The 26200-nt window shown below is 41.0% G+C and overlaps 3 protein-coding genes across 5 annotated transcripts; 1 reads left to right on the forward strand and 2 right to left on the reverse strand.

Moving 5' to 3' along the window:
- Positions 1 to 5033: 5033 nt before the first annotated feature.
- LOC131139199 (protein phosphatase 1 regulatory subunit 3E) lies at positions 5034 to 8803 on the reverse strand. Its single transcript, XM_078795853.1, has one exon. It carries the CDS (start codon positions 8411 to 8413, stop codon positions 7493 to 7495), a length of 921 nt encoding a protein of 306 aa, XP_078651979.1. The 5' UTR covers positions 8414 to 8803; the 3' UTR covers positions 5034 to 7492.
- A 256-nt stretch (positions 8804 to 9059) lies between these two features.
- lg13h16orf46 (linkage group 13 C16orf46 homolog) lies at positions 9060 to 16974 on the forward strand. Of its 3 annotated transcripts, XR_013629701.1 has the most exons (5): positions 9107 to 9187; positions 9904 to 11947; positions 16018 to 16118; positions 16214 to 16393; positions 16468 to 16974. XR_013629701.1 is itself a non-coding variant. In XM_058088545.2 (4 exons), exons 3-4 carry the CDS (start codon positions 16226 to 16228, stop codon positions 16915 to 16917), a joined length of 618 nt encoding a protein of 205 aa, XP_057944528.2. In that variant the 5' UTR covers positions 9060 to 9187; positions 16018 to 16118; positions 16214 to 16225; the 3' UTR covers positions 16918 to 16974. The 3 variants fall into 3 exon arrangements, 2 of the variants coding, with proteins under 2 accessions (XP_057944528.2, XP_078651978.1); XM_058088545.2 differs by lacking the exon at positions 9904 to 11947 and having other exon boundaries at positions 9060 to 9187; XM_078795852.1 differs by lacking the exon at positions 9107 to 9187 and having other exon boundaries at positions 11925 to 11947.
- A 2416-nt stretch (positions 16975 to 19390) lies between these two features.
- On the reverse strand, positions 19391 to 25953 carry atmin (ATM interactor). The gene is made up of 4 exons (XM_058088539.2): positions 25620 to 25953; positions 22855 to 22980; positions 22249 to 22448; positions 19391 to 22163 (listed from the first exon to the last, which is right to left on the reverse strand). The coding sequence occupies exons 1-4, from the start codon at positions 25851 to 25853 to the stop codon at positions 20429 to 20431; spliced, it is 2295 nt and encodes a 764-aa protein (XP_057944522.2). The 5' UTR covers positions 25854 to 25953; the 3' UTR covers positions 19391 to 20428.
- Between the last annotated feature and the right edge of the window lie 247 nt (positions 25954 to 26200).

The raw sequence follows: 26200 nt of genomic DNA on the forward strand, positions 1-26200 counted from the left end.
GAAGTCTAATGAGAGGGTTTTGAACAGCAATTTTACTACAGTCCTTTAACACTCTGGGGTATGGAGTTCAGTTCAAAGCTTAGCTGCAACACATTCTTGACACTCTGCTGCTATCTAGTGTCCCACAGTATGAACTTCCTAAAAGTCCTACAGTATTTTAATATTGCGGTTTGTACAGTACAATAGCAGGTGATTTCAAGATTTCTATGTGAATAATGAAACGTACAATAACAACATTTCGTAATGACGATGCTGTGCGACTGTCATGTACAAAGCAATTTGAAGACCGGTGGCTTGTTCAAAAGCACTTCTGCTGTGTGGGGAAGTGAACTTGCACATTTCCAACAGCCTTGTCAGTTTCTATACCAAGCCTATTGAAGAGCTTTTTGTTTTGGTCGATCCACAAGACCCATGGAACAAATCCTGGGACTGGTGCATTCACACTACAGATGTAACACTAAGCTAAGCACCAAAAGCTGAAGGGTGCAGAAGTATTTGCATAGCTCTTGTACTCTGATGTGCCTGACTATGAAGACAACAGTTTGCATGTCCTTAGACTTACTTACAGCGATATTACAGACAGTGGGGGCCAAATGGCCATGATTGCTCTCACGGCCTGCACATGTCTGGGCTTTTGTTCTGCTTGATCTGGTAACCTGTGGAGCATCTGGCCTGCTAAGGCAAATTTAAAGGGTTGTGCAAAAGGACATATGTTTTGAAATGAGGCACCAAAGCATAACCTCAATAATTAGCAGAAGTTGCACAAAACATTCTAGCTATTTTAAAAGATGTTGAAATATGTGACATGTAGACTTAACTATGTACCGATCTGCCACTACTTTGTTGACACGGCTATTGTGGCATGTCGAGAGTGAGCAGGAAGATGAGTACAGGGTCTGATGGAGGGGAGGCCAATGAAGTTCAAACTTTGGTGTGCACTCGACAACAAACTGAACTGGTCGACATATACAAATGCCCAGAGCTCAGGTCTATTTGTAGAGAAGCAGCAATGGGAGCTCCTCTCACTAGGCTTCAGGACCGAGAAGTACAGTAGATTTTTTTTTGTCTCCACAGAATATGAATAAGTAAATTATCACTCTTATGGCAGATTTATGCTTAGAGATTTCAATTGTATTTTAGGACCTGAATGGATATTGTGAGCTACTGTATTCACACATTTCCTTAAGAGAAGATATAAATATACATTCAGGAGCATACATTGCTTTCGTCAAAATGGCAGCATTCATTTGTTAATTAACTGCCAACTGTTGCACACACTTACTTAAAAAAAGACATTCACGTAGCATCTTTATACAGAAGGGGGCAGCAGAGATCAATTGTAAACATCCAGTGTTGGAGATGGATTGGTTCTTCTTAGGGATTGCTCATTAATATTCACTTACAAGTGCTACCTGATTGGCTGCTGAATGTCTCAAAGCAAATCAAATAGGGGTAGTAGTCATGTGAAATCTGATCCAATGGGAAAGCACTTTCCTCAGCTGATCCAATCTCTGTCCGCCCTCAACAGAGGTCATCCTATGCAGAGCTCCTGCACACAAACTGTAAGAATGCATCTTCCTCAAACTAGATAATGTATGTAAACTGTAAGCATGCATATTCTAAACCATAACATGCATGTAAATAAGCAAAAGGACAAATATATTGTCATCAAGGCTGCTCAGAAAAAGACCACAGTCCTTTTTCAGGCTGTAGCCTTATCGGAGAGTGCGCTGGGAAAGAGTCCAGACACACAGGTGTGTGTGAGAGTGCAACAGCATAATTATTTTATGAGACCTGTTGTAAGAGGTCTGCTCTCAAAGGCAACAGTGCTTCTGGAGACATAGCCTTTCAGAATTAAATGAATACCGTCGGGTTATCACATCAAACATATGCAAACCTACAGATAATTTTGGATGCACAAACACATGCAGGCATACTCCTCATTTTCTCTCATGAGTGCTTCCGTGCCTGACTCATTTCACACACTCCTGGCGGAGGACACCAATGTTAACAAAGCTGAAAAATAGTCAACAGCCACGTTTTGCTGAATCATGCATGGTCTTGCTCTGTCCCGAAAAGCAGTTTTATTTGGAGATGAGGGTGAGGGTGGGGTATAACGATATAATTCCCAGTGACACCAACGACACACCCCTGGAGGGTTAACAATGAAACGGTGGAAGACGCAGGGGGCGAAAAGCACCATATGAAGCCACAGCAGGAGATTGGTTAACATCTGTGTAGTTTCAGACATGCTTGGGAGACCTTCACTCGTAGCTGCTTGACTTCGTTCTCTTTCTAATGCACCACATGAATAATATGCACCACTGCAGCAAATGAACCGTAAAGGGGACCTTATAAATTACCATGTATATTTTTACATTTTACTATACACTTGTATGGCAACTGCTAGTTAATAAAGGTTTTAAGATGGCCAAACATTCAACAGTAAGACTTCTGAATGAACTCAAAGCTAGTCTTGCGATGTCAAATATCTTAAAGACTCAGTCAATATTACAGTATGATTATCTCTGCCACGCCCCTTGACTCTCATCCTTTCATATGCTTGCTTATGTCCACATCCTCTTGTTTACTTAAGTCTCTCTACCTAATGGAAATTCAAGTTATACAACAGAAAATATTTCAGGCTTTGGTACTATTCCAAATTTGCTCTTTCCTCCCCATCTCCAATAAGGAGGACATTGTTGCGTCAATAATAGCTAATAACTGAGTGTGTACTGGCTGTACTTGCCCTGCCCACAAAGTCCTGACTCAAACTCCATTATCCTTTGTATGGAAAAACACAACGATCAGCTAAATGGTGGAGGTTCTTTGTGAAATACCTGAGCCACCTGAAGCTGTATATCCATTACAGAAGACACCACAGCTGAAGGTTGTGTAGTAAACAAGCTGATGTTTGATGTTCCACTGATTATCTCCTTTCATCACATGGCCATTGTGTACTTTCGACTGGATATGAACAACAGCATAACTGTTTTCCACCTGTTTGAAAGTATGCTTCATTTTTCTGTTTGCCATCTGAGGTCTCACAAAAGGATATTAAAAATTATAGGGTGGAAACAAGATTTTGTTTTTATGCATTCTGTTATGGTGAAATGTGCAGAATGCATCTGCTTGTTGCATTACTGAAATACCATTTAGTCTGAAAAGAAAATGGCTGCAATACAAGTGAGGAATGACAGTAAACACAACATGACATTAGGAAGAAAATTAGGAAACTGGGTAAAAGTGAACCAGGAAAAGTAGAATTTGATTTATCCCCAAACATTACGTGCAATGACCAGAAGATGAAAAACGTCTGGGAAAGGTAATAAATATTTTACAGTGGGAAAGAAAATATTATGCTGCACCTTTTGTTTAATTCATGATAAGATTATGTGGTGCAATAACTCCTTGTGTGGTCATATGAAGCAGAACCTTGGGCTTTTGTTATATAAGGCCAATCTGAGAAGTGAGAAAGCACATCAGCAGCACGCAGAGAAGTCACTCTTGGCAAGGATCACAGATTTAAAAGTTCAGATGGATCTTCATTTACTGGATTTCAATATTTATAAAAGTAACAGACAAATTACCGCAAATATGTATTATGAGAAGCCTATTGACCCTGACAATCGAGGCTCGCTGAGCAACCCTTCCAGAACAAGATCTGATCAAGTACAACATTAAATCACAAATTGTCTAGCTTCTTTCACTGTGTCTGAAGAATGTCTGAAGGACACTCAAGGTCGCTCAATCACTCACATATCACTCAGTTGGTTTTATGGCCCTGCCATTGTTCTGTTGAACCATTTCCTGAGAAGTAAATCAATTTCTTTGTCAAACCTCTGACAAACTGTGAAGGTGTTTGGCAGACATGCAGGTAAAGACGGTGGGGGTCCACTGGTAGGGCTTGTGAAGAAGAATAAGGAAGCCAAGTATATGATCAATTTGCAATGCAATCATTGCGGTCAATTGCTCACGGTTTAAGGTTGCTGCTACATCTGCTGATGATGCAGCAAATAGCCAATTCACTGGATGCCTCGTATAAATCATGTTGAGTTTTAAAAAAATCATAAAAGCTTGCGTGCACCAGCTTGGAAGCCACATGAAAACTGAGGATACATTCAAGATGGGGAGTGTCCGACGGTGTCTGTGCAGGTCGCTGTTGTTTCTGGCATATTACAGCAGACCCCTCAGAGAGACTTGTCATCTTACAACCACAAACATAGTTACATAAGCAACTGCTACCCTGCTGCATACACTACAAACACTACAGTATATGCTTTGACATATTATAGTGGATCATATTTATAAAATAAAGTCTTTGTAGAAAAATATAACATTTTCAGTGTTTTCATTAGCAGTGTTCAAGGTATTTTAAGAGACTAAAAGAGACTAAGTGGTTCTAGAGACTAAAAGAATGTAGAAATACTGTATATATATATATATATATATATATATATATATATATATATATATATATATATATATATACTGTATATCGTCAACACTCATATCCTTAACAGCACATTAAGTATTGGGCCATGTGGTTTCTATATTTCAAATCAACTTTGTTTGCAATACGTGGGTTTAAAATTCAGCAATTCAATATTGTTTATCTCTGGAACAGAACTATTTTTAAAATGACTAAGTGATTTTAAAAAAATGTTGGTGTCTAGTTCCATAAAGCTCCCTCTAACACGCCTCTGGTGTCTCACGCCAACCCCTCCCCTCTGTTAAAGAAGGTGGGGGTAGCATCAGTCTGACATCACTCCAAGGGCATGTCTGCATCCATGTCGACAATGGCGATGGCTACAGCACACTGCAGTGCTTGTGCAGCTTGGGAAATGTGAGCCGGCAGGAGGCACTGGAAAATACTCCCAAATACTCGGTACTCACCTGACCAGACAGTCCAACATGTACGTTTGCTGCTCTGTAGTCTCATATGGTTATTGTACATTATTACACTGTTATGCAACATTCAAAATTTAAAAAAGTGTGACAATCATGACAAAAAAACACAAGTATTTGTTTAAAGCATTGGTTTAATAAAATAGTGGTTCTATGGTTAAACAGACAAAGGGTTGTTTCAGTTGTGCATGCATGCAGACATGAATAACATTCAGAGCAAACAGTACAGGTAAAGACATAGCAGATGTCAGAAAATGAAAATGTTTGCATAGGAAAATAAGCACGGTTCCCTAATTGACAAATATGGTCAAGGCTATCCCCAGAGGGAGAACATAAAATATAATGTTGGTAATAAATTAGTCACAAGAGAAGCTTTTATATGTATTTTTATATTAATAGACTGTCAACATTGCCTTTTCACTGTCATCTCAAAGTGCATTAAACCGGTGCTGACTGAGTTCACTCAGTACCTGCTACAATCATAAGTCGCTCAGACTAGTTGCAATACACCAAAGTATTTGACGCTTGTCATTGGCTACGTTACCATCCACTTGCAAACACACTTTCTTCACAAACAAGCATTTACAAGCTTTCACGTTTCATTCCATTGACTGATAAACTCTCAGTAAGGCGAGGTTCACCACTGATGTTGCAAAACGTCTCCCTTATATGACTTCTTTAAAAAATATCGTAAAATTTATTTATTTTTAAGTTATCTTCAACCCTTGTTTTCACTTACTTGACAACATCAGATTGTGTGCTTTCAGGTAAGGGCGTATATTCAAACTACACAACACACGTCAGCCACCTGTATCTCTAAAAACTGTTTTTAAATGCAACAAATACACATCACATACAGTAATATGACATTCACTGAGACATTAACACATTTACGTACAGTACATAACCATATATATCAGTGGCCACTGATGAAAAGTATTACATTTACAGGGAAGGGAAAATCAACTGAAGACAAAACCCATTCATGGGTATCAAAAGATGGTAATACTTCACTGATACGTGTTGGTTCTGAAAATTAAACTGTCAATTGTAGTGGGAAACATATCACAGTGGGAAGTATGACAATCGTCAAACTACTGTTTACTATATGGAGAAAATGTTTATCCAATGTCTTGTTGTACTGAAACTGATGTTGACTTATCTGAACTTTGCTATCATGATGCACGGTGCTAAATTCCCTACCAATACAGTATTAGTTACTTTTACAATATCACCAGTGGCTGACCTTTACACACACATCACATTTTCTTATACACATATTTTTGTGCACAGTATCTCAGAGTGCTTCACTCTCATTTTAGCAACCTTGTACAGCTGTCCCATATTGAACCACCAGGCATTTTGACTAAGTAGACTCAACGCTTCAAAGTGGAAATGATCCAATAGCTAAGTACCTACCGGAAAAAGTTTTTTGTTTACGTTCACGTAAACCAAATGGTATCATTACACAAAGAGCTCCCTTGTGAACTGCGAGAATGTAAACAACACCATGGTCTGTGAATTTTACAGTGTTCTGACTTTACTTTCACAAACAAAGATGATGGCGGCAACTGCTCTGAAACCTGAAGTCTTTAATCACAAGTGTTTGAGGGGAATTGGAAGACAATTTAGACTTATACTTGACATAGCGCAAGGCTAGAGACAGTTGGTGAAATGTTGGGGAGCATTGCACTTACAACATGAATTAGTTTAACACTGATCTGCTATATACTTTTGATTTTCTTCATTGAAAAATAGCCTTGAATTGCAAAAGTGCACAAGTAGTAGAATGTATCTGTTAAAAAAATACTTCAAAAATAACATCTGTTTGCACCCAAAGACAAAAACACCCACAGGATCCTTGTGGTTGACCTAACCAAAAATGCTACTTGAAAGTGTATTTGAAAATGATGACAAAAACAATTCAAATCTACACTTTGTCACAGTGTTTTAGATACAGTGAAATGAACCAAAATGCACTGACATGGAGCTCTGCTGAAGTGCTCAAAAAAGATGCTTAGTAACAATGATCAAAATTATAAATATTTATCGATGTACTGAACTTCCCATCACATGCTCAGCTAAGGCATTTCAATGGTGTGACTTAACAGGCTAGATAGGCAGAAAGACTTTTTGGAATATAATTAAAAGATTGGTCTCACACCTCGAGTACTCCCTTTCCAATGCATGCAAGCAATTCTTGCCTGACACACACTCCCATGGTACATGTTTAGTTCCTATTTATGAGCCATATTGCTGCATAAATTGACAACACACATCACTAATGAAACCTACTGCATCTCCTGAAAAGGCTGTGATCAGCATGAACCAGCACGTTTTTTGCCTGTCACGTTCATGTTACATAACGAGGACGTGCCCCCAAAGGGCACCGAGTTGTACAGAGCCCTGACATGAAGGCAGTTTACACCCCAACGGGCACGTCAAATGCCCTACACACTCAACGCTACAAATCCATATACACTCAGATTATGGCAGAAATTAAGCGTCCATATAAACGTTAGTCGTAATTAAGGTACGGGGGGAGCAATGGCGCAAAATATACGCACGCAAAGTGAAACAGATCTTATATAAAGTGGATCCATCCGTTTTCCCATTCCTTTGGTGGCGACATTTTGAACCGGTGACGCCGCACTTTGTAGTTATTCCCGTTGTTATTATCCCAAAACTCCTGGCCGCCGACCGTGTATTTTATAGCAAATTGCAGCATGCCTCCATTCTCCATGTAGGTAGGCATGACCACCTTGAAGGAGAACTTATCCGTGGCACCGTCGCTTGAATCGGGCACGTAAGATGCCAAACTGTCCATGAAGGTGAGCCAGTTGTTGAGGGAGTATCGCAAAGAGACGCTCTTCTCGAAGGCCAGGTTTAAGACGCGAACAAAGCCGGAGAGGCTGAACTCGTCTGTCTCCACTCTCTCCAACAGGACTTTCACCTCGCGCACTTTCTGCTCGAAGCCGGGGATGGTGCCTGGGCTTGTAAATTGCAGCTCCATGAAGACAGACTGTGGAGGGGGCCGTGGAAATTTAGTGGCCATGTGATTAAAGTCTGTGGATTTGGGTAACTTGGCCAAAATACGATCGGGAACTTCCGGCTCGTCTGAGTCGTCAAAGTGTTTCACGGAGATGAGCTCCAGACCCAGGGAGTCTGCAAAGCGGACTTTTTTCTGACTTGTTGGACTTCTGCTGCGGGAGATTTCCAACTTTGCCCTCTCTGTAGGAGTGGGTAGAGACTTGCATCTTCGGCGTAGGTTGGGGCTCTGCGGGGGTTTGAGGAAGGTCTCCCGGCCTCGCGGTCTCTCGTCCACCACTGGGCTCTCGATGGGCTCACAAGTGCCGTTCATGATGTCCAAATCCTCGCCATCTTCCAGGCGTGGATTCGCCGCTGCCAGGCTGCCAAAGAGCCCTGCTATGCAGCTGTAGTTCCTGGGCAGGCAGGTCTTGGGGGGCAGCATGACCACGGTAGTGCGGGCAGACTCTGCTTCCATACAACGACACAGCCCCTGCACTGCACTGCAGAGCCGAGCTCAGTTGTCGTGAGAAGGGAGAAGACCGGCGAGTGGCGGGGAGACGAAGCCGGCAGGTGTTAGTGTTCCACTCGCGGATTGGCGCCTTGGCTGCGTCACGCTGACTCCTCAAACCTGGACCAATAGACGAAGATGTTGTTGCGCGCAGTTTGTCCCAAAACAACTGTCCGTTTGAATTTATGAGGTGGCGAAACAGACCACAGTCTGATAGTTGTGGCAGCAAATTCAACTTCGTCTATTCAAAGACCGCCCCTCTCAGGAGAACACTGACGTGGGGTACTTTAAAGTGTACGTGCAGAACTGAGCGTAGCAAAGAGACAAAATGGTTTCCCCAATGCCCCCCATATAGGACACAATGCACACCTCATAACTGGAGACCATGCCGTTTTACTAAGCATAATTATATAGTTAACACAATTATAGCGTGTTCCCTAAAGCACTCGTGTGGACTGCATGCTTCATTACTATGAGCATCATCTGTGCGGATTACATAACAGCATACTCATTCAGCCGTGCCAGACTGACTGAGCCGCAGCAGTGTCGTCTCCGCTACGCCCCCTTTTACGTCATAAACCGCAAAAAAGGGGTTGCCATGACGACAGTGTTGCGAGCGTTTCAGTCAGTCAGCCGCACCGAAATGAAAATAGTTTGGTCATTTTAAAAGATTGGATAAAATAAGATGATTTATAATAAGCTTCAATGTGGTGGTAACAAGACGCTACAAGATGGGAGATGGTGAGTGAAGTGCACTTTTTTAAGTAATAGAAACTTATGTGACATGATCAGAGTTGCTAATGAATACACTTTTTAAAATGTAATGTCAGACTGTATTCTTCAAGACCATTTTAGCCATAGTTTAGTTTATTCCAAGATGCTGAACAACATTTACAATAAGGAACCTTGCAACATGCCCAGAATTTCTTGGTCAATGCTTTGCATTGTTAACTACAGATGATCATATAATCCTTATTTGTTGTGACTATTTAGCCTCTTAACTAAAGTTACACTGGTGTGTCATTATATGAGGTATTTATGGGACTAAGGCTTTTATTGACATCACAAACACACCAGTGCTTTTAAGTGTGTCAAAAATAATGTATACAAAGCCTAGATACCGCACTCAAAAGAGATAACCTATGGTGCCACTGAAGGCAGTGGAACATGTAACATTTATGAGCTAAGGCAAGGTACAGAGCAGCAAGGAAGTAAAAAGTGTCAGAGAACTTATTTGGAACAAGGGGAGTTTCTTGTGAAAAGACATTATTTCAACAGAGAAAACCACAGTATCCCAGTGTACAGCCTGAACTTAACTGTAGCCCGAATCTACCTCTGAAGTGGTTAACTCACACCCCTCAAATGGGTACTACTCTTTTTTTTTGGAAATTTGCACACCATTCACAATCCTTATGTGAAACATGAACACATTTCTTTCCCTTTTCTGTGCATTCCAGTTGGACAAGAGCTAGCGGACAATGGCCATCATGGGAACTATCTATTTTGATGCTAGAGCCCTCACAAAAACCCTAAAAAACACAGTGTTCTGTTTACATGACTAACATATATTAACCAAACTACAGCAATATTGTTATTGGAGCAGCTAACATGAAAAACTACAGTCCCTGACAAAAGTCTTGTCGCATAAGGACATAGTAACTTAAATGGCATATAACTTTATTTCTAATCAATCAATTGTTTCAATAAATGGATCATTTTAATGTCAAGGGCTTTCACATTAATAACTGGGTGAAAAATGAAATCATCAAAGAGTGTAGTGATGTTCACAGCTTGTTAAAGCCCTTAACATCTGTTTTTGCAAGGACAAAAGTCTTGTCGTATCTTTAAATGATTCAACCAGTCACAGATTAGAGCTTCACCTGTGACAAATACTGTAATTAACACATTCCCAGGTGTGTATAAAAAGATCCCTGGCACACCAGACCTTCATGTGAAGTGCAACCTGGCCTCTGACAACATGCCAAAGATTCAACCACAGACCAAAGTGCTGATCATCAAGAGCCTGAAGACCAAGTCTGCTGCTGAGGTGGCAGACATCTTTAATGTGTCCAAACGTCAAGTGGAGAGGATAAAAAAAAGATTTGAAGAAACCGGTGATGTTCATGACAAGCCCAGGTCAGGCAGACCCCGTAAAACAACTGTTCGAGAGGACCGTTTGTTGCTTCGACAGTCCAGGGCCAGCCCTTTTTCAACTGCAGCGGAGCTACATGAGAACTGGTCACCAGAAACCCCTGTGTCTACTAGAACTGTTTGTCGAATTCTTTCACGCGGTGGTCTCCATGGCCGAATTAGTGCTAAGAAACCAGCATTAAACAGAAGACAACAAAAAAATTGTGTTGCATTTGCCAAGGCCCACAGCTTGCAGAAAGGATGGACAGTGGAAAAGTGTCAGAAGGTTGATTTTTCTGATGAATCATCCATTGAACTGCATCCCAATCGCCGCAAATACTGCAGAAGACCTGTTGGAACCCGCATGGACCCAAGATTCACCCAGAAAACAGTCAAGTTTGGTGGAGGAAAAATCATGGTTTGGGGATACATCCAGTATGGGGGTGTGCGACAGATCTGCAGAATGGATGGCAACATCAACAGCCTGAAATATCAAGAAATTCTCGCTGCCCATTACATTCCAAACCACAAGAAAGGGCAAATTCTGCAGCAGGATGGCGCTCCTTCTCATACTTCAGCCTCCACATCCAAGTTCCTGAAAGCCAAGAAGGTCAAGGTGCTCCAGGATTGGCCAGCCCAGTCGCCAGACATGAACATTATTGAGCATGTCTGGGGTAAGATGAAGGAGGAGGCTTGGAAGATGAAGCCGAAAAATCCTGATGAACTCTGGGAGTCCTGCAAGACTGCTTTCTTGGCCATTCCAGATGACTTCATCAATAAGTTATTTGAGTCATTGCCAAGACATATGGATGCAGTCCTCCAAGCTCATGAAAGCCATACACAATATTAATTCTTTTTTCCAAGGTACAATGACTTTATGTTCTGATGTTATTGTAGCATATTTGTGTATTCAAAATTAAGTATATGTATTATTTCTACATTTTTTTGTATGCGACAAGACTTTTGTCCAAGCAAAATCTGACCTTTATGTCCTAATTAAATGATAAAACTCAATGAATGGTACAAAACTTTATTTTGATATAAAAAGCATAATCTAGAGGGCTTTGCCTTTCATATAAGTCATTTCTGATTCCAATTGAGCAACTACAAGTCAAGTTATTAATTTGTTGTTCCTACAACTTGGATAAGCGACAAGACTTTTGTCAGGGACCGTAGAGCTGGCATACGAACACAACACCTTGCCAGCCGCAAGTCTCTCAGCGTCACTCACAGATGGAAGAGTGGACACCTAGCTGTCAATTTCACTATGAAGACTCAACAAGATGCTCGTTTGCAATGAACATTTTTTTACCTGAGGACTACAGCAAACATTGTGCTGAAGACACAGCCATCCCAATGAGAGCAGACATTGTAAGTGCTGTCGATGTATCTATCCTATTATTATTGACGCAAGTAGTGTGTGAAATCAATGTGCCTAGGAAAGCAGTTTGCACATTTTAAATAATCAAAATACAGCAAGTATTACATGTTATCAGTATACTTGCTAAAGGGGGTGTATTATGCTAATTGGCACACAATTCGCACAATACATCACCTCTCTACTGAGAGGCGGTCGCTGTGTGACTGGCCAATCATAGTGGATATATGAGCATGGTCTTTAAACATGGATATCGATAGTGACAAAATGTACTCATTTCATACTCGTATCCAGCAAAAATGCATTATTTGTTATGGATAATGGAACGAGTATCTGGCTCATCTCTAGCCATTACACGTTTTTTTTGCGGGACTACCGTGTTTCAGACAGTGGGTACTGTGGTTCTCTCCACCTCCGTGGACACGCAGTGTGTTCGACAAGGCTGGCAACAGTTGGGCCGATATTTCAAGTTCATGTTCACAAAAACACTCCTGTATGAAATGCTTTTGACAGATGAAAATATTTGCAAACCTCATTATCGGAAACTTTGGCATCATTTAGGGATGTCAAACTCATACCATGGAGGGCCAAGACACTACAGGTTTTCTTTCCAGCTGGTCACTAAAGCAGGTGATGTTAATGATTAACCCTTTGGTTTGAGGGAAGGAGCTCGTCAATTAAATCACCTGCGGGAGAACCTGGTTGGAAAGAAAACCTGCAGTGCTTAGGTCCTCTAACTACATTGATAGGTCAGAAAAGTGGAAAAAGCATGATTAGAGGGCTTCGTAGGGGAAATACATAGGCACATCTCAATGTAGCTCATACTAAGTTGTTTTCTCTTATTAAAATGCACAGAAAAGGCAAAGAAATTTGTTCATGTTTCACATGAGGATTGTGGATGATGGGCAAAAAGCTCCTTCTCATGCAACAAGTCACATAGCAATAAGAGCTGACATTTTATTCTTTCTCATTTCATGTTATACTTCTTCACTTCTCCTCCCTTGACCTCTGTCAACCTACCTCATTTTACTATGCTTTCAACTCCTCCTAGTGTCCATTTCCCTCAACTTCAGGTTTCTCTTCTTTCCTGTTTGTGGGATTTCAGGAGCTATTTTTATTAATATTGAAAGCAATCAAACAAAACACTCGCTGGCCACAACACTATCATCACCTGCACAATGTCATGAGATCCAAAACAAACAGCATATACCTGATTTAGTCATTACAAAGATAATGATACATTTTGCTTAACACAACAGCAGAATCTCTGCTGCACATTTTTCTGTTTACGTAAAATAGTTCTGCAAAATATTTGCCTCAGTTCACATATATTTCCAGGTTGGTGTACAGTATGTTCTTTATACAATGCGTGAGTCCAATTGTGTTCTGTCAGCAGCCTGTTAGCATGTTCTGAACTGGAACTGGAAGTCATTGTCCCCCAGCTTTGATGCCTGTCTATGTTATCAGCAATTGACCCTGTAGTTCAGCCACAAGTCTTTGTTTCTTATTTATCACAGCTGCAAAATACCCCACAGTGCCAAAGCAAGTACCAGCACTTCGATAAATAAAGTGAAAAAAATCAAGAAATAGCTAATTGCAAAACACAAAGGTGGTAACCCATGTGGATCTCTGTTTGTCCCTTGCCGCCTTTGTCAACAATCAAGTCTCCGGTCAAGATAAAAGTGATGTTAATGTACATTTATCCCATTCATTTGTCATTTAAATATGAATTTTGAATTGTTTTATGCATGTAAGCAATACTTAAAAAATATGTAAAATAATGAGTGTTTTGTGTTAATAGTCAACAGTTAATTTTGGAGGGAGTGTGATTCGACTTTAAATCTTGCCGGATAAAAATATCATAGGCTCACGATAGTACCATTCTGACTTTATGCGATTGCCCACGGCTGCAGCTGTGCATACATTTTTCACTAAGAATGTCTTTGTTTTTGTTATAAATATTTGATACAAATTCAGCCATAAAGTGAAAATGACATGTGACAGCTTTGACTCGTCTGATAGCTCCAGCGTCTACACACAATCAAGATCTGGTCAGATTTCGGTGTTGAGGAAGGTAGTTCCGGTTAGTTGGTGGGGCCACATAAAGGGGGCCTATTGTGCTCATTGTCAGTCCTTTGTATAGAAATGTGGACTCCTATAGATCAGTTACACGCAATACCCACACAGATTTCTAGATCTTCCAGACTCTGCACCTATTTCAACTTCATTTCCTTGGATTTCCAAAACAGTCTGTTTACCCACTCACAGCCCGCCTCTGGGCACGCCAACGCTGCTGTGATTGGTCTCACTCAGCTTGTACAGCGAACAGCTTGTACCCAGTCATGCCCATATAAGGAAGTCCAGCTCACTGTAACATCACAGAGAGTCGTGTTAAAAATAAACTCTCTCAAACCAAGCGTTAAGAACCATTGCAAACTTCTTTCAGGGCTCTCTTCCAAATGCACAAACCTCATTATCTGAAACTTTGGCACCGTTGAACACAATAGTACAACATTCTAACAACATTTATTGGCCATAAAAGTGGAAAAAGCATAAAAGGTCCCCCTTTAAGTAAAGTGTTTGACTTCTCAAAACAGTATGCGTTCAAAAGAGTAATACATTTGTATCAGAAAAAATGTCTCCTTGAAAAAAACAGACCTTACAATCGCTCAGCGTTACGTTCTGTGCTGTCATATTGCTGCACACTGTCGCCTGTCCATTGTTGTGTATGAGTTCCACAGTGGATGTGACACGAGACCCTAATGTCACAGCGGTGCAGTCACAAAGTGTTATGTTAATTAGTGCATGTTAATTCTATGGAACACATAGCGCCACCATCAAGGCTAGATTTTGGCAGACAACATCCAATACAGGGCTGTGGTGCGCGAGTGGTTAGCGCGCAGACCTATGAATGCGAGTGTGAATGGTTGTTTGTTTATATGTGCCCTACGATTGGCCGGTGGCCATAACTGTTATTGGTTTGAGAAATGAGCTGAAATATCATAATTTCCAAGTTGCAATTCCTTGAGAAATTGTTGAAAAAAACAAGTGGACTGAAGATAAATATTCAGTATTCGTAGTGTAGGAAAATAAATATATGTGATTGAGAATGTCTTATTTGTTTTTACCTTTTGTGTTGAGAATGTCTTATTTGTTTTTACCTTTTGTGTTAAGACAGTCACACAGCATTGACAATTTTTACATGGATAGGGTTTCAAAGAAGCTATACAAGAAAAATGAAGGCAAATTAGTTGAATGGCAGATTGTGTATACATAGGTACTTACCTGAAAGCAAATTGTTCAGTGTACACTTCCAAACAACAATAGCGTTGTGCAAACCGCGATATTTGTATGTTTTATAGCCGATATCCTTGTTTGCATTTGCATTTCATTACATCGAATGCTCAACTTAAATGACGGTGCCTCGTAGCTGGAAACCGTTTAAACCACTATACATTTTTTGAATTACCTTACAAACAGAAGAATGGGTTATTCCTTATTCTTGTAATGTAAAAAAGTAACGTCAACAGTAAAAGCGTGTTGAATATTAAACAGGCAAGATGGCGACTGGCGGTCGTCAACCCACCCCGGGCATATTCGCGTGACGTCACACGCCATTTTCACGTTTCGTTCAAAGACAAGTTACGTCATCATGACTGTTGTCGCCGTGCGAACGTTTGCCTGTATTTAAGTTATCCCGTGTAATGAACAACTTAGGAGGTATACGGATATGATAACTTATAACTGCTCTGCAATTGTGAAAACAAGCATGTAATCAAATGTGTTACTAGGACATGGTTGTCATCTGATGATGTTACGTAAGCGGCACATTTTATAAAATATTGTTATACAATAACGAGTCACATTTAACTGTACAAAAACAACACAGCCACATTAAATTAGCGTTATAGAGTATATACCTCATGTTCACTGTTGCTTTAAAGACCGTAAAGGCATCGTGGGCGTTTTTTAGCAGTGTTTTTTTGTGTGGTTATACTATATTACCTCAATGATAAATAAGAAAAGTTAATAAAATGTTAATGCAAGTTTTTCATTTGTTTAGCATAACTCCTGTGAGATAGAGGGCAAAGAAATCAATCCCAGAACTCACTGATGGGTGGGCGGGGTCTTTGACAAGCACTGGTTTCTTCTCAAGTATTAGAGGTGAGATTTCATATTATTCTTGCTACTCTGACAGTAGACATATTTGTGTGATCAATGTCCATTTATAATAAAATTCCACTCATCCCACAAAAAAGGAGCTTAGAAGTATGCATGGATCAGATGAAGAGATTCTAGATGAGAAAGAGGCAGCTGAGGAGCAGCTTTACAAAGCACAAAGGCTTCATGTGGATGCTCTTCTTGACATCAGTGAGGAGGCCTTTATGAAAGAAGTGGAGCCATATGAGTATCACTGTTACCCTGGATGGGAGGAAGCTGTAAGTGCATCTGGATCATTTAATGAATCTATGTTGACAAAGGCAAAAAAAAAGTTAATTTTGTTCTGCTAAAGGTGCGCGGATGGGACAGAGTGGCTCCAGTCAGTGGAATTCTTCTTCCTCAGAAGAAGGACAAGAAACCAAAGCAGCGCAAGGAGACATCAGACAATCTTGCCCCTTTACATGTTGAAGCATCAACCTCTTGTGCAGACACCTTAGCCAGTGGCGGTGAACACTGCATTGAGTTCCAATCTACCACTCATAACTTGAAGAAGTCAATGCTGCCTTGCCAGAGGGTACAACCAGAGTCTCCAGAATGGCACGTGCTGGATGGCGCGGAGGAAGACTTGTCACACCTCTTACAGGAGGAGAGGGGTCATCTCAGCGGGATTCCTTTGCACCTTCAACATCTGCCTCCAAACATGTCAAAAGGCAAGCCTTCTAAGCCCTCAAAACGCCAGCATCAGACTAAAAGTACAGTCGTTCCCATCACAAACTTCACATTTTTACCACCTATTAAATGAAAGCCAAAGGTCAGCTCTATATTACATAATGATTAACCCAGGGACAGTGCAAGACAATTACATTGCTATTTGTTTTTACCATACATCAGTGAGGGCTTATGTGTCAATGTGTTTTGTCCTTTTTAATGGCCAGTGTGCATGCTACAAAGCAGCAGCACCTAGGTTTTGTCCTGATGAATTGCATATTGTATAACTGTATGTGAACACAGATATGGGAACTTAGCAACTAGTTCCCTAGCTTGCTTTCTCAGCTTAGTTACTAGACAACAATAAGCCAGAACGAACAAGTAAGCTTATTTAATGGGTTTTGTGTAACATTGGTACAGTAGAAAAAGCCGTAAGTATGTAATTTCTTTTAATGCAGTCCAGTTGTACTACTTTGTTTTTTTTACATTAGACTAACCAAATAATATATATTTTTGACAATCACACAATGTACTGTATGTATTTCAGCAGTTTATTTGGAACCTCTGGTTAGCATACTTGCCCTTAAATCAATGCAACATGTTATTCTATGCATATACTAAACAAAGCATTTTGTGCTGGGAAAAACATGCATTCTCTTCCTATAAGGCTTTCTCTGGACACGGTTACATTGGAAACCAACAAGGCATCTACAGTTGTGGTCAGAAATCTACATTCCCTTAGCAACGGCCCTTATTGATATATGTAAAACACTTTTTCAAGGGTGAAATGATTATCAGTTTTCCCTCGTCTACACAGTGTCAACAATACCCATACAGCCTCAAATATCTAACATCGTGAGTGGACCAACAAATCCCACCTATTCTAATGGAAGGTGCCAACATCAGACTGGACTAAAAGATACTACTTATTGATTTACCAGTGCTTGTGTCAAAAATGTGACATGCAAAATACACATTTTCACCTAGAATTACTATCAAATTAATTAACCTAATATGATCAACAGGTGCATGGCTTCAAGTCAACTGTATGAAGGGGTATTTGAGGGCCATACTCAACTACAAAAAGTGTTAATACTGTAATTGAGCATATATATTGATCCTATGTAAATTTGTAAATCCTGATGTCCATTAAACCATATGCACCCAATTGTTCGTGTATATCATTGAAGATATATATTGTATAAAAATTACGCCTTGGAAAAAAGAACTGTTCAAATTAACCATGGCAAGCCCAACATTTTTATTATGTAAACTACTGCCCACAACTGTAAATTTAGCAGAAAATATATCTGCTTATTGTAACACAAATGTAAAAACTGATGTGCCAAGAACCACATGACCAAGACACACACCAGTTGCAATGCTGTCATGTAGTGAAGAAAAAACATGGTGCTCTTTAGCTTGTAAGTGTAGGCCATTGTATAGAGATGGCATGTTTTTTATAACGCTACACGATGAAAACGACAGCTTTTGGAATATGCCATGTTAAAAAATACAATGCAAATACTATTGTGATCATTTTTGTGAAGCATAATAAGCAAAACACAAAACTTGGGTTAAGGCACCAACAACTCAAAATGGATAATTTCAATTTTCACCATTACAAACTCTTCTGTTCCAAAGTAGAACATGACTTGCTTAGGGTGTGTCAGCAAATTGAGGTAATGCGGTGCAACACAGTAACGAATAACCAACACAACAGGTTTCCAATGACTTCAAACATTAGCAACATAATGTAATAAACATTTATCTGTCTCCTGAAAGGGGTACTGAGATTAAAGTCACTCCGAGGAGCATGACGCACAGACTACAATGATTTGCAGTTAGTTTTCCCTTGTTTCTCACGATTAATTGGTTCCACATCTGGCCGCAATAAGTGAATTTCCTTAAAGTAAGATTCAATATTAATGATTTCAATATTTTTGTAGTTAAGAGCACACAAAACCTGACCTTCTAAAAACGGTTAACACTATTAGAGGCTTGTAGACATGTAATAGCACCCCATAGTCACTTTTATATAGTAGATATGATAAGCGATAAGTCTTAACGCACACTATGTCAGTGAGAAAGTGCCTTGAAGTAGTGGTAGCAGCATCTCAAATGGAATGTGGGTTTATCATGGCATTAAAAAAGGCGTGGCTGTCTTAGCAGTGAAAGTTAACATAATGTAATATCGCATTGATAAACTATTGCTGACATCAACGGAACAGAATAGAACATTATCTTTTTGACTAATAGATCACAGTCAACCACAAGTCAGCTCCATGTGTCATGCCAAAGTGTGCCACAAAGACACTGAGGTTTTTCTGCCAAACTTATGAAAATAAAGTGACAAATAAAGTGACAGCGATTCAACATCAAATAAGAGTGTAATGTCCACTATACGTGCTATGATCAGAATTTTTACTCATCCATTTTTTCATATGAACACACTTTTTAGTGTGTTACTGCAGTGCTATCCAATGTTTTAAAGAACACCAGTCTCACATGGACTTTGAAACGGGATCCATCCACTAGATCCTATGTTGTGCATGTTTGTGATGATATAAGTTTCAGGCATTTGTAGCATTTTAATTAACGTTCTTTGAATGACAAATGTTCAATAAACACTGGTTTGTAGTCATGAGGGTTGTTTAAGTAAAAGCTGCAAATGTAGGTTTTGCTTGCTGTCCCACGGTTTTGAGCCCCCTTCAGGAGACTGAACAGAGTTAAATGATTCATTTATTAGCTTTAGTCAAAAAATGACATGCATTAACGTTTGTCACAATGGCAGGTAAATGCTAATCAGCTGCAATTCTGTGTGTAACATGACTCAGGCTCATTGCCAGCATATACACTTACACCAAGCTAATGAATAAATCAGCCACAAGAACAGCACAGCCTTCAGAATTCCCATCTCCCCTTCAATCAAAAATCAGTCAAAAGGTGTGCTACAACCAAGGACAACAAACATTTACTGTTTTCGTGTAACAATTTTTTTTTTTTTTTTACAGCAACTTCCTTGTTCAGGCTTCATCCAGAAAGTCTCACTAGTGCAGCTCTGTGCTGGCTCTTAAACTTGTGTGCTTGCCTTTAAATTCAAAGCAGCCACTAAGATGCTTAGCAGACAAATTGAAGGCTTCATGCACATTTTAAAAACACACGTAAAGCACCTGCACGAGTGGTAACCATGAGGTTGAGAGCTATTTTCATGCAGTATATGTGTATATGCATTAGTATTAACTGCAAATGTAACATATTTCAGTACACAGTACTAGCGAAGACCAAAAAAGAAGACACGCAGGACAAACAAAGTAGCATTTCAGACAAGACACATTACCTTACATATATGTGCAAATAAATATGTAAACTGTCTGAGCTGAAACCTCCCTCACATCGAGCTAATAAAGTGCGCTAAGCCTTCAGGAAACAAACCTGGAAATGCTCTGGACAAGGTGTCCCAAGTGGAATGGTTGAAAGACATATTCACCGACTTCTTTTAACTTCATGGCTTCTCCGCTGGAGGGCAGCCTTTACTCATTCCGACAATAGAAAGAGGCAAACACAGGTGGCCATGGACATCAGGTAGCTTCGTTAGAATAACCTCAGCTGTTGGGCTTGTCAGGGTGCTGAAAGAGAGCAAAAAGCTCCTCACATGTTTGCGTTTCTACTGAGCTGAAATGGGAATCCATGTTCCACGCCAAGTCAGCAGACAAAAAGTCATCCATGACCGTTTGTGTTTCGTTGCTTGTCAGGAAGAGGTGTCCGAGGCCCTCCACCTGGCTGGTCTGTGTCTCTGTGCTGTTTAAAAGCCTCACCTGTTCCCCTTGAGTGACGGGGGAATGAGCAGGTAGGCAAGGAACAAACGAAGGCAAATCTGTCTGCGTTTCGGTGTCAGAAGACTCTGTGCTCATAGAAAAGCTTGAATGGCGAAGGATGCTGCTCAGGGGAAGATGACTTCCAGTGCTCAGAAGGAAGTTGAGGTCCGTCTGAGTTTGAGTGTCGAACAGCTCCAAGTCACTGGTTTGGGTTCGATTTGATGCCTCACTTTGGTCCATATCATCCATCAGGAAGAAATCTGTCTGGGTCTGGATGTCCAAAGACTCAAGTGGCGTGTCGTCGTTCAGCCCTCCAAGGTGGCTCTCCTCTGTCTGTGTCTGAATGTGCACGGAACTGAGAAACTCTTCAAAGTCAAAGTCCATGGTGCTGTGCTGCTCCTGAACAGAGGCCATACTTGATCCGCAACCTGTGGTGGCGTCGCTCAGCACTTGGTGGCCAGAGAGAATGTTTTCCAGGTCATTTAACAAGATCATGGTTTGGGTTTGGTTGTCTGCAACATTATTTGGGTTCAGTATGTGTGTCTGCACACCGAAACACATGCCTCCTGTTGCCTTTGTGTCCTCGTATAAACTGCCTCCTGTGGCCGTCAGAGGGTCATGTATGTGCAGTGTGGTCTGGGTGGAGACACTGAGTGAGTCTCCGCTGAAAAGGTCAGAGCACATGACGGCCTGATCCTGAACTTTCTCCTCAGATTGCGGCAGGGTGAAGTGGGTCTGGGTCTGCCTGGTTCTACATGGTGGCACAGATGAAGAGGAGCAAGTAGTTTGGTTTAACAATTGACTCTCTGTCTGAGCCCCAATAGTTGAGGTGGCTTTTCCCCGGGTGGAGAATGTCTGGGTTTGAACACTAACTGGCAGAAGGATTTGGGCACTAACGCTAATGTCTGTCTGGGAACAAGAGGATACCGCAGGCTCACCCACAGAACACAAGCCAATTCCCTCTGTGACCCCTGTGGGCATCTTTGCCAGGCACGACTTGTCTGTTTGAATGTTTGTAGATGTGCTGCTTCCTCTTCCTGAGTCCTGTGTGACTGGACTGTCAAGCCTGACCTGCACCCCTGTGCTGATGGGCCCCAGGCCAGAGCGAGAAGTTGGCATGCTGTCCTGAAAGCAAAAACTCTTAGCATCCAGCTGGGGTACTACAGCACCCAAGGCCTGTGGCAGGAGGTGAAGAGTACTAACAGAACCTTGGTTGTTGACTGCCAGCACTACAGACCTTAGCGCGCCGCTCTCTGTAGACGGGAGAAGGACAGGCAAGTGGGCCAGCTGCATCACAGGAACACTGACTAAAGCCATGTTGGGTTTGGGCAAAAGTGGTTTCTGGAGGATTGTGTTGCCATTAGACATCTGGCAGGCCAAGTCTGGACTTTGAATAATGATGTCAGATGGTGATGTATCCTCTGATCGTGCATGAGAAGAAGGCATAATCACAGAGTCACTGGTCTTCACTTTTTCAGAACTTGAGAGTTTCTCCATCTTACGCTTTTTTACTGGAGGAATTCTAAAATGAAAAAATGTATAGACAGATCAGGGTTAAATCACTTCATATTTCCTTTCGAATAACACAACGTAAAGAAAATACATGCCTGTGCTCAGTTGGAATCTCATGTCCTGTCCGAAAGATGTGTGATAGTAGTGCAGCCCGGCTGGCATAGGGACAGCCACACGTACACTGGTAAGTCTTCCCACAGTCTTCAATGTGCCTCTTGAGGTCACACTCAGTGCTGTAGCCATTGCTGCACTTCGGGCATTTGTGTTTCTTCTCTGCATGCATCTTCATAAAATGCTGGGAAAACAGTGAACAAAATCATTGCTAAGGAAATTGACTCAATAACGTGCTTAGGCTAAATATCTGATTTAGTTATCTGGCGATTGTACAAGACAAAAGATGTGATTTTTTAAAATGCAATTTTATCCAATGGAATTTGATTCATACTGGATATCATGAGTGGGAGGATTACAGTTTCCCTGTTTTCATGGATCTGCAGTCCGTTTTGTAACAATGAACCACTATTTCGGGGAAGGTGTAATATATTTTTTGGACACAGCAAGGCAAAAACATGTTATAAATATAGAGCACAAATAACACCTACATGCACATTAACTATGGATGTGATACTGCATTTGCACACACAGATTTGCTACCACCAATTAAAACACCTTCATTCATGCACACATTTAGATTTACTTACTTGTTTCACCAGGGAGAATTGGGAGAAGGGTCTTCCAGGCCCTCTGGGACAGCCTTTAATGGGGCAGCAATAAAGCTTTTTGGAGGTCTTCATGTCCTTTCTGACTGTTGGATTGACAATACCATCCTGGCAGGAGACAGAGGCCAAATAGGAGCTGCATTTAGTTTTGAGTAATTTCTTGCATGAGACCAACTAATAGCATGTCATTAAGAGAACTAACACGTGACCACCAGTCTCTTATGTCCTCATTTTATACGACACACCAGAACAGGCCACAAATGATCAACTTTTTCATCATGACAGAAGAAAAAGCCTTTTTATTAGAAGGCAAGCCTTCAGGTGGCAAAACACTATTACTGCTGCAGACAAAATGTGGTCAAGGTCACCTCCGTCTACTCCGACACCAGAGGGAGAAGTGACTCTAGTTTATAATGATGAAATCAACATCTGAAAAAATATAATGAAGGCAATGAACATAATCATGGTTAATATGAAGTCATAATAAGCAAGGGATATGTATATAGGTATATGTAATTTGCAGCTGTGCAATCTTGCGGTGGAATGTTCAGCTGCTTAGAATCAAAACTGATACCATTCACTCTGTTGGACATCCATGAATAATGCAAAGGACGCATACAGAGAGAGTAATAGGAGCATCTAAAGTGCTCTGTCATCCTGTTCACCAGAGAACATACAGTAATTACCACATCTGACAGAACTGCCACATCTCTGCATTATAAATAAAACGCTTAATCCTTGTCCCAATTCGGTATAATATAGCAAAAAAGTGAATCTGCTAAAGGTGAACTGTGATAGCACAAGAGAACACTGTACTGCTTGGAAGTATTTTATGCAACTCTTAACATGTACAAATATGTCAAAGCCAAAGATTGCTCGAACTGACACAGAAGGCTTCCATCAGTTTTACTCTCAAGTGCTATCAGAGCTGTAACAGAGGAAGGATGATGCCTGTGTAAAAGGGAATGTCAGAATACCGAGACAAGGCTGTCAAATTTAACAGTGTCCCACCGTGTTGGGTTGAAAGCTGATGTCACTGTCCAACACGCATTTCATACAACACACCAAAAAATGCTGCCATGGACATCACACATCTAACTCTCTTGATTGCAGGACAGAGTGTTACTGTGTGAAAGTACACAGTGTGTCTTTGCAGGGTTCTGTGTAAAAGACAAAATTTTCACATGCTCTGTCATATCAGATACAGTATGAGACATGTTAACAGACTAATAAGTTAGGAAAGGGTGTCTCAATACAACTTTTACAATTCCAATACTATACAGTATGAGGAAAAGTTCACCTTCTCACATTGAAAACAAGGACCCTCATGCTGTTTTATGTGGTGGGTCGGGTTGAACTCCCCTGGTGCTGTGTCACCACGGGGGCCTTGTGCATGGCAGCTCTTGCACTCCGCTGTAATGTCTTTCTGATGTAATGTCTTTCAGCCAGGTGTCTTTCCTAAATGTAGGGAATGTTGCTGCAGGAGGATAATACAGGCTTTACAGTTCTCTAAACTGTAAGACAGAGCTCCAGGTTTTATTAGAAAATGTGAAATGTGCAGCGAAGCATGATAGCTTTCCCCCGCCCCCTCTCCTTTTATGTTACTCTCCTCTGAAATGGTGGGCATATACACTGTTTATCATAAAACCCGAAATAGGCTGCACGACGAATGAGTGGTTAGTGCGCAGGCCACACATTTAGGAGACCGGAGTTCGATCCCACTCTTGGTCATCTTTGTGTGGACTTTGCATGTTCTCCCCGTGCGAGCGTGGGTACTCCGGTTTCCTCCCACATACCAAAAACATACATGTTAAGGTAATTGGCGACTCCAAATTGTCCATAGGTATGAATGTGAGTGTGAATGGTTGTTTGTCTATATGTGCCCTGTGATCGGCTGGCGACCAGTCCAGGGTGTTCTCGTCTGAAGACAGCTGGGATAAGCTCCAGCACGCCAGCGACCCTCGTGAGGATAAGTGGTAGAAAAATGAATGAATGAATTAATAAAACCCGGAACTTCAAAAATCACAGTGTCTCCTCTTACCAAATGGAGGCAGCAAGGATATACGTTTCTCAGGTTCATAAAGCAGTTCTAGGTACATTAAAACAAGAATTTAAAGAATATACACTGTATATTTGACAGTGGCCCTTAATATTGCCTTAAAGCAAAACAAAAATGAATAAAAACACACACCAATGGCCTTCTCATTACAATTCCCAGCGCCCAAGCCTGTTACAGAACAAGCGTCAACCTTTGCATGCAAAGAACCTCATTCATGCTGGACACAGATGAATCACAGCCTCCCACGAAAAACCCTGGTCGTGGGTCGCCGTTTTCACTGCCCCCACACTGGTCGCCGAATAACAGCTCTCACTGCTTGTACAATGAACGCCGAATAACAGCTTGTGAATGAGGACTGAGTGGAATCGGACTATCAATGGTCGAACACAGCAGGAACCACGTTTTCATTTAGCAACCGCGTCAACCAAGAGGCACATGGCCTCATAGCTAACTTAAGTTAAGCCACTTATCTGAAGAAACTTTCTAACGATGACTCAAACGACAGCATGGCACTGTCTATACCAAAACTATAATTAGCATTATCATGTTTTAGCTGTACTGTGAAGTTAATACGGACGGCTTGCGTTTTTAACAGTGCGACGTTTCACAATACATAGCTAAGTTAGCTAACTTAGCATGCATTGAGTTATGTTCATGTTGAGAACCAAATAACGTTCTAGTGATTTACCTTCACTCTGTGCGACTTCACAAGATGCATGTTCAATGCAGGTGTGTTGGGGAGGATCTTGCCACATCCTTCAACCGTGCAGAGGATGTTCGTCCTCACTTCTTTGGTTAGCTCCAGTATGGACGGTTTAATGATTTCACGAGACTGCGACACAGACTCCTGGTAACCCCACGGGCTGTATTTAGGTGCGTTATCTCTGGTCCTCGCATTGTCTTCAGCCGAAGAGGCAGCCATGTTTGTGTGTTGACAGTCACTCCTGGATCAACGCGACGACGGCAGACATAACCTTTCTTACGTTTCATTGACAGCCTGTTCGCCCAATAAGAGGAAAGAAAGCGTCACGAACGTCGCTACCACAGTAAAAGCACCCACATTTCCGGTTTTCAAAGTAATAAAACATAATTGAACAATGCGTTTAGTTTGCCTGCGACGCCATGTTTTGCTTTATAATTAAATACAAAATACTTTATTCTTTAAAAAAACTATTTTTGTAAAACCACCAGGCTTCTTTGCATTTTATCCCAATTACTTTATGAAGGGTTTTACAGAAAAATGTCATTTTTATGTCACAATATGGAAAG

This window comes from Doryrhamphus excisus, linkage group LG13 (assembly GCF_037039965.1).
Source record: "Doryrhamphus excisus strain RoL-2023G ecotype Guam linkage group LG13, RoL_Dexc_Guam_v1.1, whole genome shotgun sequence".
NCBI lineage: Eukaryota > Metazoa > Chordata > Actinopteri > Syngnathiformes > Syngnathidae > Doryrhamphus > Doryrhamphus excisus.

What these genes read in the sequence shown, in the direction of transcription:
- lg13h16orf46 (XM_058088545.2), top strand. Translation starts at nt 16,226, where the DNA reads ATGCATGGATCAGATGAAGAGATTCTAGATGAGAAAGAGGCAGCTGAG. An exon ending in ACCCTGGATGGGAGGAAGCT is followed by an intron (nt 16,394 to 16,467) that starts GTAAGTGCATCT and finishes GTTCTGCTAAAG; the next exon opens with GTGCGCGGATGGGACAGAGT.
- atmin (XM_058088539.2), bottom strand. Translation starts at nt 25,853, where the DNA reads ATGGCTGCCTCTTCGGCTGAAGACAATGCGAGGACCAGAGATAACGCA. An exon ending in TGAAGTCGCACAGAGTGAAG is followed by an intron (nt 22,981 to 25,619) that starts GTAAATCACTAG and finishes GTCTCCTGCCAG; the next exon opens with GATGGTATTGTCAATCCAAC. An exon ending in AATTCTCCCTGGTGAAACAA is followed by an intron (nt 22,449 to 22,854) that starts GTAAGTAAATCT and finishes CTGTTTTCCCAG; the next exon opens with CATTTTATGAAGATGCATGC.
- LOC131139199 (XM_078795853.1), bottom strand. Translation starts at nt 8,413, where the DNA reads ATGGAAGCAGAGTCTGCCCGCACTACCGTGGTCATGCTGCCCCCCAAG.